Raw genomic sequence first — 17244 nt, 5'->3', positions numbered from 1 at the left:
CGTTGAGATCAATGTAACGATTCTAACGTACAGCCACGACTGACATTGAGCCACTGGCCTCAACATTAGTTAGATGCTGCTGTAACCAGAGAGGACATCACACCATGGTGAGCTAGGGACGCCTTTCTCCAGGACCCATCAAAAGCCTTACATACTCTATACTGTGGGTCAGCTTACTAGCTCACCCACTGGTGTGACGGGTCGGGCCAGCTGTGCACGCAAGTGTGCGCAAACATATTGAGCCCAGACAGAGGTCATTCCTTGACTTTTAATTAATCGATTTATTTAATAACTTATTTCATTTAATTTATGTGTATGTGCGAACCATTAGTATTCAGTGCCTGGGTCAGCCAGAAGAGGGAATCCCATGCCCCTGAAACTTGAGCTCGAAGCAGTTGTAAGTAAATAGATGTGCACACTGGGAACTAAACCTGGGTCCTCTGCCAGAGCAGCAACTGCTGAGCCATCTCTCCAGCCCCTACCTTGTTTTGGCTTTGCTTTTGCTTTTGTTTGAGACTGGATTTCTCACTGACCTGGAACCCACTGAGGAAGTTGAGATGGCTAGCCGGCATGCTCAGGGGCCTCGCTGTCTGTGTCTCCCTAGCACTGGGATTGCAAGCCTGCATCTCCAGGCAAGTCAATGGAGGTGATGTCAAAGTAGGTTCCCAGCCCTTCTGTATGGGTCCTGGAGCACTGACTCTGGTCCCCATGCAGCAAACACTTGGCTGACTGAGCTTCTCCCCAGCGCCTCACTCTGGTCTATAGAGATAGAGGTGTGGACCGAGCACTTGGTCAGGTTGGTTTACGCTGATGAGGATGCCCCCTCCTCCACAAATGGAAATAGGCTGTTGTCAAATGGACATTCACCTTTTATATCTTTGAGCTTTAAAACAAAATTTAGGATCAGACCTCCACCACCACCCTTTTCTGTAGGCCTCTCTTCCATGTCAGGGAAAAAAAAAAAAAAACGGGATCCCACACAACTGTTAGGGCCAGTGTTTGCTGAGTCGCATTGACTCTGCCTCAACTGCACCTTGATCCACGTGAGTCTTCCTTCCTCTTAAGTTAATCCCGTGTTCCCTGGAGTGGAACCCTCTCCCCAGGTCACAGCCTCCTGTATTTTCTTAGAGTACCATCTCTCTCCAAGATCATCATTTTTCTGCTTCTTGTGGGTTTGTTAGACTTTGAGATTCTGTAAGGACACGTGAGATGGTCCTATCTCTAACCCCATTTCTATCGGAAAGAACATATGTTTTCATGGTGAATTGGAGAGTGATCTCTTTTTTAATTACTTTGTCCATTAAATGTACATGCACAAGCATATGTCCTTGCCAAAAAGATAAAGTCAAACACAGCTGTCACTTCAAAGGAAACGAGAAATAGTTGTTCTGGGGATGGGGAGGTGGCTTCGCAGTTCAGAGCACTGGCCACTCTTCAGAGGACTAGGGTTCAATTCCCAGCACCCACATGGCAGCTCACAACTGTCTGCGACTCCAGTTCCGGGGGACTCTAACACCCTCACCTGCACACAGGTAAAACCCCACGTACATAAAAATAAATCATTAAAGTTTTAAGAGAAAAGAAATAGTTGGGGTTGGGGATTTAGCTCAGTGGTAGAGCGCTTGCCTAGGAAGCGCAAGGCCCTGGGTTCGGTCCCCAGCTCCGAAAAAAAAAAAAAAAAGAAAAGAAATAGTTGTCCTAGGAATGAGTATGAATGACCATAGCCAGGGGACAAGCGATTCAAGCACAACTTTCTAGCTAACAACAGTTTGATCAAGGTTTATAGAACAAAGAAAGCCACACACCAAGACTGTTTTCAGATACATCAACACCGTCTGTTCGGGCTGTGGCAAAGTAGGACAGTCTAGGCCTCCGACGCTATCTGGTGACATTTTTAGCCTTCCAGTTGGTGTCAGCGAGGGGTCTGATTATACAGTCACAAGCATGTGAGGTCCTACACAGAGTTGGGATGTACGTGAGTACACAGCGTGCTGAAGATAGTCCAAGGTAATTTTCGTGGAGACCTGTGACAGTGCAGCTCTCTGTAGTCACTTATTTTATTTTCTTAAAAAGGTTTATTATTTCTCTGTGTGTGGGTGTGTCTGTGTGCTTTTATGTGCATGTGCAGGTACCCTCAGAGCCCAGACTTGGGCGTTGGATCCCCTGGGGTTCGAGTTACAGGTGACTGGGAGCTGCCCAACGTGGGTGCTGGGAATCGAACTCCAGAAGAGCAGCCAGTGCTCTCCCAGCAGCTGAGCCGTATCCGCAGGCCCTCATTTGAGTTCTAAATTAGAACAGTTAACATTGATGTGGTTGGTTTTATTCTTTTTTTTTTTTCTGGGAACTTTCCAGCTACCACCTCACTTCTAAGGGCCCTCTGTTATAAAGCGGACTGACAGAGGACCCGAGGGTGAGTGCTTTGAGAGAGGACTAGTCTGTAGTCACACTGGCTGGCTCACATTGTACGCCCCTGAGGTCGAAGGCCCGGTTTATGTTTTAACCGTGTTACCTTTACTCGCAATGCTTTTCCTTGTGTCTCTGTTAAGCACTCTGTTTTCTCACTATAGACCATGAGGTGGGAAGCCAAATATTGTGTGTCTCCCCTCCCTGGTCTCACCTGCTGTTGTGTGTCTCTCCGGTGAGCCCCGTGGGCGACGCAGTCTCCCTTGCAAGCCTGGTTTCACTGCCTCCTTGGCCTATCCTGTCAGAGAGAAAAACCCCACCTGCCTCACCTGAGGTTTTGTCTGCTACGGTTAACGGTTAACAGAAAGCAACTCAGACACGAGGAGGGAGGGGTTCCAACTGTGCTTGCAGCTCCCTGTTTCCTTTAAAGAAAACCCAAATACTTTCAACAAAAACCATAGCGTAATGTTTGGGAAGGACGTCTCTCATGTCATTCTCGGCAGTTTAGGCTCAGTTGCTCAGTTTTCTTTTAAGCAAATAAGAACTAAGGAAGAAAACTATGTATTTGCTAAATGTCCTGGTGCACATCAACTTGGCCAGGTCATCACACTTTCCTGGCTAGAAGACTTCCATTTCTGAAACGGTATTAGGGAAAGAAAGAAACCGTGGCCAATACTAGTGAAGTAGAAAGAATTAGCCAGCAGCTAAAAGCATCAGGTACGTCCGCATAGGTGGCATTCTTTGACATTTTTATTTATTTGTCTTTTCTTTTCTTTTTTCTTTTTTAACTGTGAGAAGGTTATGTGCTACTGGAAAAAAAAAAACTTTTAAAACACAAATATGTCTAAAGTAAAAGTAACTCTCCCTTCACCGTCTCAGGGTGTTATTCTGTGTTACGGGTGTGCATAGCATGTAGCCACCTTCTCTCATGTAGTATGCATGCATGTTGTTTTTATTAACCAATAGGATCAGCACCAGTCCTGTAACTCCCTTTTCTACGCACTGATGCTATATGTCCACACGGCCTTTGTCCAGTAGGCTTGCCACATGGCATAGCGTTTTTTTCAAAATTTGAAGTTTCTGGATTCCCAAATGATCTCATAGCTCCTCCCTCAGTGTTTTTAAATTTCATTTTGTTCTTATTTATGTGTACGTCTGGGTCCAAGTGGGCATGTGCACGTGGGGGCAGGTATTGATGGAGGACAGGAGAGGGCATTGGTAGGATCTCCTGGAGCTGGGGTTGCGAGGTGATTGCGAGCTTCAAGGCACGAGTGCTGGGAACCAAACTCGGGGTTTTTTGGAAGAACAGCAAAAGCTCTTGACCGCTGAGCCGTCTCCCCAAATCAGTAGCGTGTTGTAAATTCATGGTGACTCGAGTATGTGCACACACTGTGACTTAGAAAGTATAATTTGATTCCACGTCATGCTGAAGTTCTAAGAGCTGTGCGTGTTCTGGTGTCAGTTATTGGGCATCATACTGGCAGCCTCTCTCCTATGGACGCTGGAGTCCCGAGTCTTCAAGGTGGCATGGTGCTTTAGATGGACGCAGACATTGGCAAGCTGCTTTGGAGGTCTCCGTGCATGAGGTGCCACTTGAGTTGCTGGTGTGTTAATTGGTTGGCGTGAGCCGATCACATGGGGAGGGGGAAGGGGCAGCAGGCAGTGCCTAGCCGAAGACAGGGGCTGCCAAATGAGAGAGACCAATGTTGGGACATCAATGAGCCAGTGATGAAGGAAGCTGGCCCTTCCTCTACTCATGCTGTCGGGAGCAGACCTTGAACATCAATTGCAAAGAGCCCATGGCAAGACATGAGGTCACGGACCAGGAGCCGTCTAACCTGGGCATCTGTTCTTGAGACACCAGTAAGAGCTTGGCTCTGATGTTCCTCTCAGAGGACCAGTTTGAAGAGGGGTGAGCATTTGTGCCCATACACTTCCTAAGCCTTCATGCCCCAGAGGAGCCCCCTTGTGGCTTAAGGAGGGCAGTAGGTGAGCTGTGAAGTGGGCAGGAGGGATCTGTGGCTACAGCTCCCCCAAGGCCCTGGGCGCAGGCCATGTCTGGCTCTTGGTGTAGAGAAGGAACTGCGTCTTTCTCCATACAGCAGGGCCTCAGGGAAAGCCTTGGGCCTATCCAGCCTTCAACACTAGTCCTTTGCTGACTCAGTTTCATTTAACGGTGATCCTGGGTAGATGAAGGCTTCGTGTCAGAGGTGGGGTAGGGAGATTGATCAGGAAACCTAGTGGGAGAGCCAGCCTGGAGTCAGGCACAGGCTGGGCTTAGAGGGAAGTTTAGGATCCCACTTTGCACCGAGCCACCCCAGTGAGGAGGGGAGAGAGAAAGAGACTTTCATAAGACTGGGGTGGCCTACCCCAGGCAGTTGAAGGATTTGACTTGTATTCTAACGGTTGAACTGCAGACACTCAGTTAAGTCTACATTCCAGAACCAGAAGAGGCAAATGGCGCTCTCTCTCTCTCTCTCTCTCTCTCTCTCTCTCTCTCTCTCTCTCTCTCTCTTTGTTTTAGGTATGTCCCATGCAACATTTAGGACGTGTCTAGAATTTATATGTTGTTTCCTAGAAACTTTATACGGTGTGTTACATTTTTATGTGTTTACTCTGGCGACCTTGCCTGGGGATGTGCCAGAAGCACTAGGCCCAATATACAAGCACAGAAAAATAGAGAGACTGTGTGTGTGTGTTTGAGTAGATCCTGTGGGTGCATTTTTTTGTGCGAGATTTAAACTTAACTGGTCTCCTATACTTATGCATAATTTGGCACCCATGCTTGAAGACCCCAGGAATCAGGCTGGGCATTACTCCTGGGTTGCCTGAGTGTGCCCATAAGGTACCCTAGAAAGGCACACATGGCGTGGGAGGTGGCAAGCCCCGAGGCAGTTGAAGGATTTGGCTTGTATTCTAACGGTTGAACTGCAGACACTCAGTTAAGTCTACATTCCAGAACCAGAAGAGGCAAATGGCTCTCTCTCTCTCTCTCTCTCTCTCTCTCTCTCTCTCTCTCTCTCTCTCTCTCTCTCTCTCTTTTTGTTTTAGGTATGTCCCATGCAACATTTAGGACGTGTCTAGAATTTATACCTTCAAAGAGGGTATCAGAGGACCACTCACAGGTATTGTGGAGGGACCTGGGCTGCAGATGCCTGGTCCCAGCGAAGCTCTTGAATACAGCATCAGGAAAGAAGGAGGGTTATTATTTTGTGGGTCTTGGCTGAGCCTGGGATGGGAAGCTCTCACCAAAATCACCCACAGTTCGCAGCAGCAAGCGGGAGACCTGTTCTCTTGCCTATATTGATGGCCGATCACAGTCAGCTGGGAGAAAACAGCCCAGTTTGGTCCCTTACCATGGCCTCATCTTGCTTCAAGAAGTGCCACTTGACTGAAATATGCTTGGTTGTCTGTCTGTCTGCCGCCGCTGCCCCCCCCCCCCCCCATCTTGTGCTGAGGATTGGCAGTGGCTCCCTGGTCCCTTGTACGTCCTTACACACAAGAAAGTGAGGACCAACAGATGTGCCACACCTCACTCCCAGTGATAATATGACACCCCACCCCCACCCTCACTGGTCCTTGAAGTCGAATGGGCTATAGAAGCATGGGTGTTATTTTTCTTAGATTCTCTGTGTGGGGATACACCCAGTCCACCAGACAGCATCCCCTCCTTGCATCAGCATTCTGTCTGGATGCAGGAATTGCCCTCTACCCCTTGGCTGGTCTGATGGATGGCTTCTTGTCAGCCTTTCTATGAGCTTCTTGTGACCTTGACCTGGGAGACAGGACTCAGGAGGCAGATCTACCACAGCAAAGTCTCAGGGATTCCGGGATAAAATTTGTTCCTTGTTATTCCCCTCTACTAGGTGTTGGGAGTTGATTTAATTGTGAGATGGGCCTTTTGGAAGGATTCATTAAATTTGAAATGTTAACTGTCAAGTCCAAATACCCACTGTAGCAAATTAGAAGTGTTCACATTGATATTGGACCTTTTAATTGAAGCCGCCTATGTCGTAGTACCACATTTTATTGCTTGAAACGGCAGAGGCATCTCCCTTGTGTCTTCCAGGAAGGATCATCGGATGGCCCCTGTTTGACAACATGCACCACCAGTGGCTCCTGCTGGCTGCATGCTTTTGGGTGATTTTCATGTTCATGGTGGCCAGCAAGTTCATCACGTTGACCTTCAAAGACCCGGATGGTAGGTGTGCTTCATGGCAGAATGGATTTATGGCTAACGGAGTCCTTCCCTCAACACTGTCCCCAGGCTCCAAGCATTGATTGGCCAGAGAAGCAGTTCCTCAGGAGGCTGGAGCACAGAGCCTTGTGCATCCTTCCGTGGTTCACAGCTCATTAGAGGCGTCTCTAGCAGCACTGTTCCCCACTTCTAGTGGCTGTAGCAGCCTACGTAGTAGTTTGCGGCGTTGGCTATTGGCTCCTTTATCCCCAAGAACTCCTGGTGTGTTCCTAGCTATTCTAAGGGCCTCTGATCCCCACACCGCCTTCTCCATCTCTTCTGTTCCACTCTACTTCAGAGAAATAGAACTGGAAGCAGGCATGCAGGGGGAATGGGGAAGCCCGGTGTGAGCCAGGCGGTGGTCCTCAGCATGGCTTGCCCTAAAGGATGACTACAGACACTTAACACAGGGCACCACTTGGCTGCCATTACAAATTTCATCATCTTCTTGAAGTCCTTGTGAGACAGCTGATGGGGTCGGCACAGCCCAGTGAAGGGGTGTCACACTTACTGTATTGGACATCCAGGGCCATCACAGGGTGTTTGGAACCAGGGGCTCCATCGGAAGATTGGGTTTCAAATCTCTGTGTCACAATCAGAGGAGGCTTGAGCAGTTTCAGCACAGTCAATATTGGTGACCTCTTACGAGGACAGGAGTCACCTGCCGGGCTTTGTAATCCTCTGCTGAGGACAGATGAAATTCATATTTCTGAGATGGGCACTGGCCCCAAATGTGGAACAGCTGAAAAGCTGAGAGAACAGTGCTGAGAACAGCATGTGACTTCTGAACCCTGACCTTATCTCTTGGTGAGGAAGGGTGAGCCACGTGATGAAGTTGCTTGAAGTTTGGTTTGTTTTAAGAACCAGGACAGCGTGTGCTACACATCAGTGAGACGTCTGTCAGTCAGAATTTGATAGTTGAAGCCTGGTGACACAAACCTTCTACCTTAGCTTCTCTGGAAACTCATGCTGGGGATTGACTGAGCCTCTGAGAGTGGATAGACCACAAGTGAGGCTCAATGTCAAAAGAGCAGACAGACAGACAGACAGACAGACAGACAGACACACACACACACACACACACACACACGCACCCCAAAGGGAAAATATGAATTTAAAACATTGTATTTTTTATTGAATATTTTTATGTACATTTCAAATGTTATCCCCTTCCCTGGTTTCTCCTCCAGAAACCTGCTAGCTTCCTCTGCTTCTATGAGGGTGATCCCACACCTACCCACCCTGACATTCCCCTATACTAGGGCATCAAGCCTTCTCGGGAACAAGGGCCTCTCCTCCCATTGACGCCCGACAAGACCATCCTCTGCTACATATGCTGTTGGAGCCATAGGTCCCTGTGTACCCTTGGGGTGGTGGTTTAGTCCCTGGGAGCTCTGGTTGGTTGGCATTGTTGTTCTTATGGGGTTGCAAACACCTTCAGCTCCTTCAGTCCTTTCTCTAACTCCCCCATTGGGGACCCCGTTCTCAGTTCATTGTTTGTCTGTAAGCATTGCCTCTGTATTGGTCAGGCTCTGGCAGAGCCTCTCAGGAGACAGCTATATCAGTCTCCTGTCAGTAATCACTTCTTGGCATCCATAATATTGTCTGGGTTTGGTATCTATATATGGGATGGATCACATGGGGTCAGTCTCTGGATGGCTTTTCCTTCAGTCTCTGCTCCACGCTTTGTCTCCATATTTCCTCCTGTGAGTATTTTTGTTCCCCTGAAGCATGCACATTTTGGTCTTCCTTCTTCTTGAGCTTCCTGTGGTCTGTGAATTGTATCTTGGGTAATCCAAGCTTTTGCACTATTAATATCCACTTATCAGTAAGTGCAAACCATATGTGCTCTTTTATGATTGTGTTACCTCACTCAGGATGATATTTTCTAGTTCTACCCATTTGCCTATGAATTTCATGAAGTCATTGTTTTTGATAGCTGAGTAATATTCCATTGTGTAGATGTACCACATTTTCTGTATCCATTCCTCCGTTGAGGGATATCTGGGTTCTTTCCAGCTTCTGGCTATTATAAATAAGGCTGCTATGAACATAGTGGATCATGTATCCTTGTTATACATTGGAGCATCTTTTGGGTATATGCCCAGGACGGGTATAGCTGGGTCTTCAGGTAATGCAATGTCGGATTTTCTGAGGAACCTCCAGACTGATTTCCAGAGTGGCTGTACCAGTCTGCAATCCCACCAACAATGGAGGAGTGTTCCTCTTTCTCCACATCCTCGCCAGCATCTGCTGTCACCTGAGTTTTTGATCTTAGCCATTCTGACTGGTGTGAGGTGGAATCTCAGGGTCATTTTGATTAGCATTTTCCTGATGACTAAGGATGTTGAACATTTCTTTAGGTGCTTCTTGGCCATTCAGTATTCCTCAGTTGAGAATTTTTTGTTTAGTTCTGTACCCTATTTTAAGATAGGATTATTTGATTCTCTGGAGGCTAACTTCTTGAGTTCTTTGTCTATATTGGATATTAGCCCTCTATCAGACGTAAAGATATTTTCCCAATCTGTTGGTTGACATTTTGTCCTAATGACAGTGTCCTTTGCCTTACAGAAACTTTGCACTTTTATGGGGTCCCATTTGTCAATTCTTGATCTTAGAGCAGAAGCTACTGGTGTTCTGTTCAGGAAATTCTCCCCAGTGCCCATGTGTTCGAGATTCTTCCCACTTTTTCCGCTATTTGTTTGAGTGTATCTGCTTTATGTGGTGGTCCTTGATCCACTTGGACTTGAGCTTTGTACAGGGTCATAAGAATGGTTCAATTTGCATTCTTCTACATGCTAACCTCGAGTCCAACCAGCACCATTTGTTGAAAATGCTGTCTTTTTTCCATTGGATGGTTTTAGTTCCTTTGTCAAAGATCAAGTGACAATAGGTATGTGGGTTCATTTCTAGGTCTTCAGTTCTATTCCATTGATCTACCTGCCTGTCTCTGTACCAATACCATACAGTTTTCTATCACAATTGCTCTGTGATATAGCTTGAAGTCAGAGATGGTGATTCCCCTGAGAAGTTCTTTTAGTGTTGAGAATAAATTTTGCCATCCTGGGTTTTTTGTTATTCTAAAAAAATTTGCAAATTGATCTTTCTAATTCTATGAAGAATTGAGTTGGAATTTTGATGAGGATTGCATTGAATCTGTAGATTGCTTTTGGCAAGATGGCCATTTTACTGGGAGGTCTTTCCATCTTCTGAGATCTTCTATTTCTTTCTTCAGAGACTTGAAGTTCTCGTCATTACAGATCTTGCTTGATTAGCATCACACGGAGGTATTTTCTATTATTTGTGATTATTGTGAAGGGTGTCAGTTCCCTAATTTGTTTCTCAGCCTGTTTATCCTTTGAATAGAAGAAGGCTACTGATTAGTTTGAGTCAATTTTATATCCAGCCACTTTGTTGAAGTTGTTTATAAGGTTAGGAGTTCTCTGGTAGAATTTTTGGGGTCACTTAAGTATATTATCATATCTGCAAAAAGTGCAGATTGACTTCTTCTTTTCCAATTTGTATCCCTTTGACCTCTCTGACTAGGACTTCAAGTACTATATTGAATAGATAGGTAGAGATTGCGCAGCCTTGTCTAGTCCCTGATTTTAGTGGAATTGCTTCACGTTTAGTTTGATGTTGGCTACTTGTTTGCTGTATATTGCTTTTACTATGTTTAGTTATGAGCCTTGGATAACTGATCTTTCCATGACTTTTATCAAAAGGGGATATTGAATTTTGTCAAATGCTTTCTCATCATCTAATGAGATGATCATATGGTTTCTTTCTTTGAATACACTCTTGCATTTTAATATTCTCTGATAGGAGCTTTTAAGGAGTACCTTCCCAGTGGGTTCTGGTAAAGGCAGTGCCATGGCTTTATTTATGCTAGCTGCTCTCAGGAATGGCAAAAAACTTAAGAGACATTAGAGGTGAAAAGCCAAGGAGAAAACTGACAACCTTTCCTTAGAAGTCAGAGGACAACTTGTAGGAGGTGGTTTCGCTCCTTCCACAGTATGAGTCCCATCTTGGGCTCAGTTTTAAGATTGGCAGCAGGCACCTTTACCCACCAAGCCACCTTGCTGGCCTGGCCTTCAATGTTTTCACTGAGGCAAAACTCATTAACTCAACTCACCAAACAGCTCTACCTTAAGGTTAATGATAGGAGGCAGTTCCTCTATGCGCTGACATTTGGGTAGCCCAGGGTGCTCCTGGGCACCCTCGGAGCCAAGAGCTCTGTTAGCCTCTGTTTACCCAACATGAAGTTCAGTGGAGGATGCTGTCACCTCAGAGCTTGCTACTTTTGCTGCTCAGCAGTAAAGCCACGCTGATACATTTGTGCAACAACCTATCCTTAGCAAATTTCTTTTTCTATTGAACAAGAATCTGGCATCAATAACCAGATTGTATCAAAAAAAATAATCCAACCCAGTGATAGATATTTAGTGTGGTGATTTGTCAAGATTTGAAATACGAACCAAGGGTTGGGGATTTAGCTCAGTGGTAGAGTGCTTGCCTAGCAAGCTCAAGGCCCTAGGTTCGGTCTCCAGCTCCGAAAAAAAAAAAAAGGAAATACGAACCAACCCTTGAGCCGGTCTTGGATACTTGGATACGTTGTTTTCTTTATCTGTTGGACTTTCTATTTCAGCCAGTCCTTGGGCTGATAGAAGCCCCTCAGGTTGCTTCTAAGTGGCAGAGGGGCAGAAAGCATGACTTTGATTATCTCCACACTCTGCCTGTAGCATGGGCTTGTGGCTGAGCTGCTAGCCAGAGTGCAGTGTCACTAAATAGCATGCCAGGCAGTGAGGAGATGACTGTGACAACTTTTAGAAAGGGGAAGCAAAGCCATCCTCCATTTACAGTTGTAGGTACAAACCCATAAACAGCCATCGTTGTGACTGTTAACAGACCTCATCTTGGACATGAAGATGCCCAGCCATGCCTCAGCCTCTCAGCCCTCCACCCTGAAGCCAGAGACTTACTTCTGAGAGGCAGAGAGGTGGGAGGGACTGGCATCTGACCACAGCAGGGGTGCTGGCAGCTGCTGAAGAGAACCCCCCACCAGCTAAGCTTCTGAAAGACAAACTAGGCCATGCTGTGTTTCCCCTTTGTCTCTAGTTAGATAGGGTTAGAAGAGATCTGTGGAGCTTAAAACTGTGAAAATGTTCACACCAGGGTAGTGACTTCCCAGTGCCCCAAGCATGGGAATTACGTTGCCTTCTATAAGTTACTGGCAAGTCGGTTATTCAGCATACAGAACACATTTCCCTATGCACAGAACAAGGGAACACAGGTTCCACAGAGCCATTTAGCATGTCAGCTTCCAAAGGTGACAGGTTGAGTCAGTGGAGATTGGACCAGTCAGCTTAGGGGTCAGGGCCACTGCAGGGAGCCAGGAGCCCTGTTTGGGTGGCTACTTGCCGCCTTCCACCAAGCATCACACACTTTACCCTTTGGCAGGCTCAGAACAGCTTGTGCTTGTAGCTCCAAGCAGGTTTATCCTTTCACTCAAAAGTTGGCTGTGGGGTTTTTGAGGCTGTGCAGCAGGGATTGTAGGAGAGCCCAGTAACTGAGGTATGGAGCAGAGAGGCACAGTAGGGAGCTTTCTAACTCACTGTGCAGGCAAGAACCAAACCAGAGGCAGCTGTTAGCTAGCGTGACTGGCTCAGTTGGGAAGGTATTGCAGTTAATAGCATAGCCACTCTTCCAGAGGATCCAGGTTCAATTCCCAACACCAGTACTGCCTCAGCTCACCATTTCTTCACACCATTTCTTTCGGCCTTTGGGTCACAGGCACAGATGTGGTACGGATACATGTGTAGGCAAAACATCCATCCATACAAAGTAAAATCAAATAAAGACAAAAATAATAAAATAAATTTCAAAAAATAGCTAGACTGGGGTGGCCTGGGGCTAGAGTAAGGCAGGCACCATATAGGTGTTCCTCAAGAGGGGGAAGTTTTTATTAAATTAAAGAACACTTTTATATATTTTATGTGCTTTTATTGTATATTTGTGCTTCTGTGGGACTTTGAAAAAAATTTTTAAGTGCATGTTTGTTTTCAGAAAGTGATAGATTCTGTCCAGGTTGTACCTGAATAGTTCCTACAAGATCTTTTCAAGATTTGCTTGACTGAGTGGCTTGTAAACTGCCCCCTGGTCTGACTTACAGTCCACATGATGTCTGGTGTGAACATGGAAATTATAACCTGACTGCTGGAGTTCTGTTTTTGTCTTTTTGTTTGTAAATTAATTTTTCTGTCTGGAGATCGCTGAGGAGTGACATGCAGTTGTAGGAAATACCACAAAAGGGCTGGAGGGCTGTCTCAGTGCGTCCTCTATAGGAGGTCCCAGATTTAATTCCCAGCATCCTCATTGGCAACCCACAAGCATGTATAACTCCAGTTTCCAGGGCACGAGATGCCCTCTTCTGATCCTTGGGTACCAGGAACACACATGGTACACAAACACTCGTGTAAGCAGAAAAATCATACTATAGTTGAGAGAGAGAGAGAGGAGAGAGAGAGAGGGAGGGGAGAGGGAGGGAGGGAGAGAGAGGGAGGGAGAGAGAGAGAGAGAGAGAGAGAGAGAGAGGAGAGAGAGAGAGAAGGAGGGAGGGGGAGGGAGGGAGGGAGGGAGAGAGAGAGAGAGAGAGAGAGAGAGAGAGAGAGAGAGAGAGAGAGTGTGTGTGTGTGTCTGGGAAATCATGTGTTCTGTTTACCCTCTGGCCCACATGATAACTGCACACGGACCTGACTACACTGTCACAGTTGGGACATGGGCCAGGCACAGAACAACCTATGTCACTGTGAGGATTCATCATATCACCCTTGGTGACTGTTGTCTTTTGGTACTGGTTTAGATTTTTTTGCAATCTAAATTCAAGTCTCATAGCCCCGGTTGACTACAAACTTGCATTCCTCCTGCCTCGGCCTCTGGAGTGCAGGAATTGTAGCAGTATATGTGCCTGTGTTGTCTTTTCTAGTGTATCCAAGCCCCCTCCTTAGCCTCAGCTCCCAAGCCTCTATACAATTGTGTCATTTCAGGAACATCTTGTACCGGGGACCTGGTTGCCTTTTCTGACTCAGTTGAGCGTTCACCCAGCATGGTTGAAGTGTTAGCTGGGACTCTTGGGTTTCCACTGCTCAGTTGTGTCTTGCTGTATTGATGTAGCTTTTTGTTAACCGTGCACCCACTGAGGGTTGTATGGGCTCTTCCCAGGTTGAGGTTGCTACCCCCGAAGCTGCTATGAACATTTGCATATGGGTTTTTGTTTCCATATAACTAAATGTTAATTTGTCTGGATTAAATGCATTGAAACACAATTGCTAGGTCTTGTTACCATATTGATTTTTTTTTTTCCTTTCAAGAAAATTACCAGACCCCTTTCCACCTATCGCACTGCAACAGTGTATACATGAGCAGGCTCCTCCACATACCAGCTTTCCGTCCCTGTTCTTTCTCACACATTCTGATGGGTCTCCGCTACTTCTTCCTGTGACTTTGATTTGTTTGCCTTGTGGCCAGTGTTGGTGGTCATCTTCAGTGAGCCGTCTCCGCATGTCTCGCTCCTGTGCACATTGGCTTGCTTGATTCTTAGGTGTCTCATCTGTTAACTTCCTTGAGTCTTCTAGATACAAGCTGTCTGTTAAGCATGAGGCTTGGAAATGCTTTCTCCCGGTCCTCAGCTAATCTTTGCCTCCTCTTCAGATAGACCTTTGCAGAGCCCAGGTTTTAAGTTTGAATGAAATTCAGTTTTCTAAAGGCTTCTGTCCTGTTTGTTCTTCTTAAACTTTCACGGCTTCGTATTTTACAGGTAAGACCCTGGATGGTTTTGAGTTCTTTTTCAAAGGTGTGAGTGAGGATTAGGTGTTAGCTCATTCTGTCCATTGAGGTCCACGTGCTCCATTTCTCTTTCTCACATAGACTGACCTTCGAGTTGGGTAGCCTTTGCCAGAAGCCAGCAGGACATGGCTGGATGGGGTAGCATTTTTTTTTCCACTGATTGCTGTGCCCTGCCCTCTGTGAGACCATATGTGAATCTATCCTCCAGGGTATAGTGCCAAACAGGAGTTTGTGTTCCTGACGGCCATGCCAGAAGCAGAGAAGCTAAGAGGAGAGAAGCATTTTTCTGAAGTCATGAAGGTGAGCACAAGGTCTGTCCTCCGACAGGGATATATATTGCTTTCCTTTGGGAACACCGCACGTGGGAGTGGCTTCCCCAGTGGCTCTCCCAGGTTCCTGGCTGTGTCATTGCAGCTTCGTTTATGGTACCAGTTGAGAATTCCAAATCTGAAAATCCAATATATGAGAAGCGAACAATCAGAAATGGTGCTGCAGCAGAAATTTCCACGCCGCAAAGCTTTGTCACATGCACTGAATTATTTGAAATATTCTGTATGACTAGGGCTGTACAGTAGCCACAGCTACTGTCTAATGTGTATGAGGCCCAGGTCTCAATCCCCAGTAATCCCCAGTAATTGTATACAATTACCGTGCTATGTATATTAAACAAATGAATTTCAGGGTTGGACCTGAGTCCCTAAAATATCTCATTTTGTAAATGGGACAGCAAGAGTTATTCAAGTTGGAGTTCCTTTATTTTTTTTGTTTCCGCTCTTTGCTTTAGCTTGGATTTAGTGAGTTTATGCTACATCCCCCATCACGGGTTCTCTATAGGTGTCCTTTGTGCAGAATCCCTTCCTGACAGATGAAGTCTGGGCTTCACTGGGGCATGGAGAGTGTTGAACAGAGTCAGGAAGAAACTGGGAGTGTGAAAAGAATTCTGACCCAGAGTGGAATTCTGGGGTCGGAGGAACATGGGACCAGATTCCAACTCTATGGCTTAGCAGCTGAGTCCAAGGCAAGAGAGAAGCCCCCAGATGCCATAGCAGATAACAGGCCCAGCCATCAGCTTACATGGAGTCCTCAATGCCTGGTTCTGGCTCCATGTATTCCTCTGCAGGGCTGCTACACATAACTCTCCTTGTTCTCTGTCCAGGGAGAGGGGCACACTCAGGAATGTCCCTCCCTTTGACAATCCTCATGCTGGGTCTGGAAAGTGCAGATCACACTTTGGCTAGAAAGGATGACGTGTCCATCGCTAATGGTGTTTGTCAGTTCTGGACTAGTCTGGGGCAAAGGGCAGGTGCTGCCTGGTTCACAGCATGAAAAATGGCAAGTTAGAACCCAGTAAGAGCAGAAGCATCATAGTCAGAGGCAAAGGCACTGTTGCGGTTTCTTAGCAAGATGTTCACGTAGGAAAGGCCAGGTCTGCAAAGCTCCTTGGAGATAACTTGGGGGAGTAGGGCAGGGAAGTCTTTAAATACATGAATAGAGAATACCACAAGGGTGGGTAAGCCATTGGCAAAGCAGTTCAAGGTGAGGGCCCCCATTGAAAAGACACTGCATCAGGGAAAATACATCTTACCCTGTAGTGGCCGCTCGCAAATTCAAAATGCCTCTTAGAGAACACACACACAAACACACACACACACACAGAGAGAGAGAGAGAGAGAGAGAGAGAGAGAGAGAGACAGACAGACAGACAGACAGACAGACAGACAGACAGACAGACAGGGAGACAGGAACACACTCTTTCCATGCTACACACTCGAGCCAGCTAAGGCTTTCTTGGGTATCCCCGTCAGACCTTGCTGTCTCATACCCATTCAAGACTCAGCAGCTATGGAATGAATGGTCCTGCTGGCCTTCAGAGACATGGGAGATGGGCGAGGGCTTGGGTCCAGGACTGCTCCTGTCAGGGATGTTCTTCCCGTTGTGAAGTAAGCTCCTTAGGCTGTCTCTTCACTCGGAACTCCAGCTAACTTATCTCTTCAGTTAATCAGATCAGTCTCCTAGGAGGTCCACAGGAACCAAGTAGACATCAGTTCTCCTGGGCACCTGTCCCCATCTGTCTTTTGAACTCAGCACAGCTGTAGAGGGGGAACTCTGTGAAATGGCAGGAGATGGTGTTTGTCCCAGTAGAGATGGGAGGAAAGCAAGAGAAGGGGACTTTGGGGGCTCCTCCTGCTTCATACCCATAATCCCTCTGTCTTCCCCATCCCTCTCACAGCCAACTGGGAAGATGCTTTCGGAGAGCCATCCTGATCAGCCCCCGGTTTATCTGGAGCGGCTGGAGCTCATCAGAAACGCTTGCAAGGAGGAGGCTCTGCGGAACCTCTCCCACACCGAGGTCTCTAAGTTTGTCCTGGATCGAATCTTTGTCTGTGACAAGCACAAGATTCTTTTCTGTCAGACCCCCAAAGTGGGCAACACCCAGTGGAAGAAAGTGCTGATCGTCTTAAATGGTACGTGTGGCATGTGGGGGGGTCCCTCTGCGATGGGAGAGAGGGGTAGAGGCTGGCATCGGAGGACAGGGTGGTTTCTTCTGAAAAGATGCTCGACCTTCCTGAAGGTTCTCTGTGCTGTTTTCCATACTCCTGTTACGCTGTAAGAATCGGTGGGGTTAACTTGGTTTTGTTTTTACAGTGCAGGGCACAAAACCTAGGGCTGTGTGCATGCTAGGCAAGCTCTCTACCACTGAGCTCTGGTCCACGGGTGGCTCTAACTGAGCTGTTTCAGTCAGAACCAAGGGCAGGATT

At 46.8% G+C, this 17244-nt stretch overlaps 1 protein-coding gene across 9 annotated transcripts in view; it reads left to right on the top strand.

Annotated features, from left to right (window-relative positions):
* Positions 1-17244, top strand: part of Chst10 (carbohydrate sulfotransferase 10) — a 29874-nt gene that overhangs the window by 5908 nt on the left and 6722 nt on the right. For 4 of the 9 annotated variants that reach the window (NM_080397.3, NM_001431860.1, NM_001431864.1 and 1 more), the window contains 3 exon segments: positions 6473-6604; positions 14694-14785; positions 16716-16950. In NM_080397.3, the coding sequence (NP_536322.1) occupies positions 6505-6604; positions 14694-14785; positions 16716-16950 (427 nt within the window). In that variant the 5' untranslated portion in view covers positions 6473-6504. 9 annotated transcript variants of the gene reach the window in all.

The sequence above is a fragment of the Rattus norvegicus genome, chromosome 9 (genome assembly GCF_021556685.1).
Source record: "Rattus norvegicus strain SHRSP/BbbUtx chromosome 9, alternate assembly SHRSP_T2T, whole genome shotgun sequence".
Classification (NCBI taxonomy): domain Eukaryota; kingdom Metazoa; phylum Chordata; class Mammalia; order Rodentia; family Muridae; genus Rattus; species Rattus norvegicus.
This window is presented reverse-complemented; position numbering and strand designations above follow the sequence as displayed.